The sequence below is a fragment of the Theobroma cacao genome, chromosome 1, assembly GCF_000208745.1.
Source record: "Theobroma cacao cultivar B97-61/B2 chromosome 1, Criollo_cocoa_genome_V2, whole genome shotgun sequence".
NCBI classification, from domain to species: domain Eukaryota; kingdom Viridiplantae; phylum Streptophyta; class Magnoliopsida; order Malvales; family Malvaceae; genus Theobroma; species Theobroma cacao.
The window spans coordinates 1,048,393-1,050,130 of NC_030850.1; the positions used below are offsets into that span (position 1 = coordinate 1,048,393).

The following is a 1,738-nucleotide window of genomic DNA, read 5'->3' on the forward strand; positions in this document are numbered from 1 at the left end:
ATATATATATATATATATATATATATATATATATATATATATATATATATTTAGTGTATGAAAAGAGCACAAAAAACTTTATTTGTTGATAGATTATTTTCACTATCTTTCCTATTTATTATGAACTTTATTTTGTATGGACGTGGAAATGGTAGGTATACAGCTCATAACCGTATAAGTCCAAATCCATCAATTGATTTTAGATAAATATCAATATCAACATAAATGCAGATGGTTCTTGTTTCTTCAAAAAAAAAAAAAGAAAATTTTGCATTCAAGTTCGAATCCTGAAACGATCGAGAAAAGAAAATGGAACGTTGCCATGTTTTGATGGTACAGTGGAATTGAAGTCTATGTGAAGAGAGGAACATACCATGATAATGGCTTTGATGTTGTCCCTGGTGAATTTGATGGAATTTTGAAGATCCTCTGATTCGTTTACTTTGGCTTCTTCACTGTAGAAAGCAAGTAAATCATCGACCATGTCGGTGTCACCTTCATCACAGCCGTCGTTTCGCTTCCTCTTCTGAATGTGATCGTCGATGATGGTGTCAATGAACTTGTCCAATGCATGACGAGCGTTCTCCAGCCTGGTGTTGAGTCCTTGAGGATCAGCCCAACCGAGCCAAGGAATGAAATCCGCAATATTGAAAGCACCAAAAAGCTTGGAGAACTCCTGCAAGATCTTGATGAACTCCTCTTGCCCTTCTTGCGAGCTACAACCGAACGCTGCCCTGTAAGTAATGTTCTTTGTGAGGTTAAAGATCAACTCACCCACATTGATTGCCTTCCCAGTGTTGGCTGAAACAGCTTTAATGAGAGTCTCCACTTCGTCTCTAACGGACTCCCATGATTCAGCTCTTTTCCTGCTGAAAAGCTTCATCACGCAGAGCTTGCGCATCTGTCTCCAGAAAGGTCCGTAATGAGCAAAAGCCATATCCGCCCTGTCATACGTAAGATAACTGATGGCTATGGTGGCTGGCCTGTTCGAAAAAATGTTATCTTGAACCTGGAGAACCTGGCGAGCCATTTCAGGATTAGATATAGCAACCATGTGCAAGAACCCCATCTTGAGGTGAAATATGCCGCCATATTTCTGAGCAAGCCTCGCAAGTCCACGGTGAGTTAACTGGTCCATCATCATCATGTTACCGATAAGTGGCAACCCTTTAGGCCCTGGAGGAAATGGTTTTCTCCGAAGTCGAGAGATGAGGCCTAGGAGGAGTAACAAAGGGATAACGAAAAGAAGGGCCATGGGCAATGGCTCCATGGTTTGTATCAGGGAATCCATGGCTTGTTTTACAGACATGATCGATATCTATACAAAATCTGCAACTCTTTGAATGTTGCTAGTTTCTTGTCAGATATTATGGGGCTTTTTATACAGGTTTTTGGCCAAAACCCCTGTAGGAAAAAAAGTGCACAACTTGTGATACTATTTATCTATGTTTATTTTCCAACCAATAAATAATTTTTTTGTCAATTTGCCCATCTATTTCCTTCCTTATTTTTTTTATAAAAAAAAATAATTCGTACCTTATTTTATTTATATGTTGAAAATAAGTAAAAAGGTAGGACTGCAAGATGATGAAATTAGAGTAAAAAGAGGAAAAGAAAACAACGAAGAAGAATTGAGAGAGACCTAATTTGTCGCTTTTAACCTTAGAGGGGGGATTGCTTGCTTAAACGTTTAGAAATTCTCATGAACACAATATTTAATTCTAGTGGGGTTATGCCT

General features: G+C 38.3%; 1 protein-coding gene across 1 annotated transcript; it reads right to left on the reverse strand.

The window, feature by feature from the left end:
- LOC18610818 (cytochrome P450 84A1) lies at positions 251-1,448 on the reverse strand. The gene has a single exon (XM_018113962.1). The coding sequence runs from the start codon at positions 1,307-1,309 to the stop codon at positions 275-277; it is 1,035 nt and encodes a 344-aa protein (XP_017969451.1). The 5' UTR covers positions 1,310-1,448; the 3' UTR covers positions 251-274.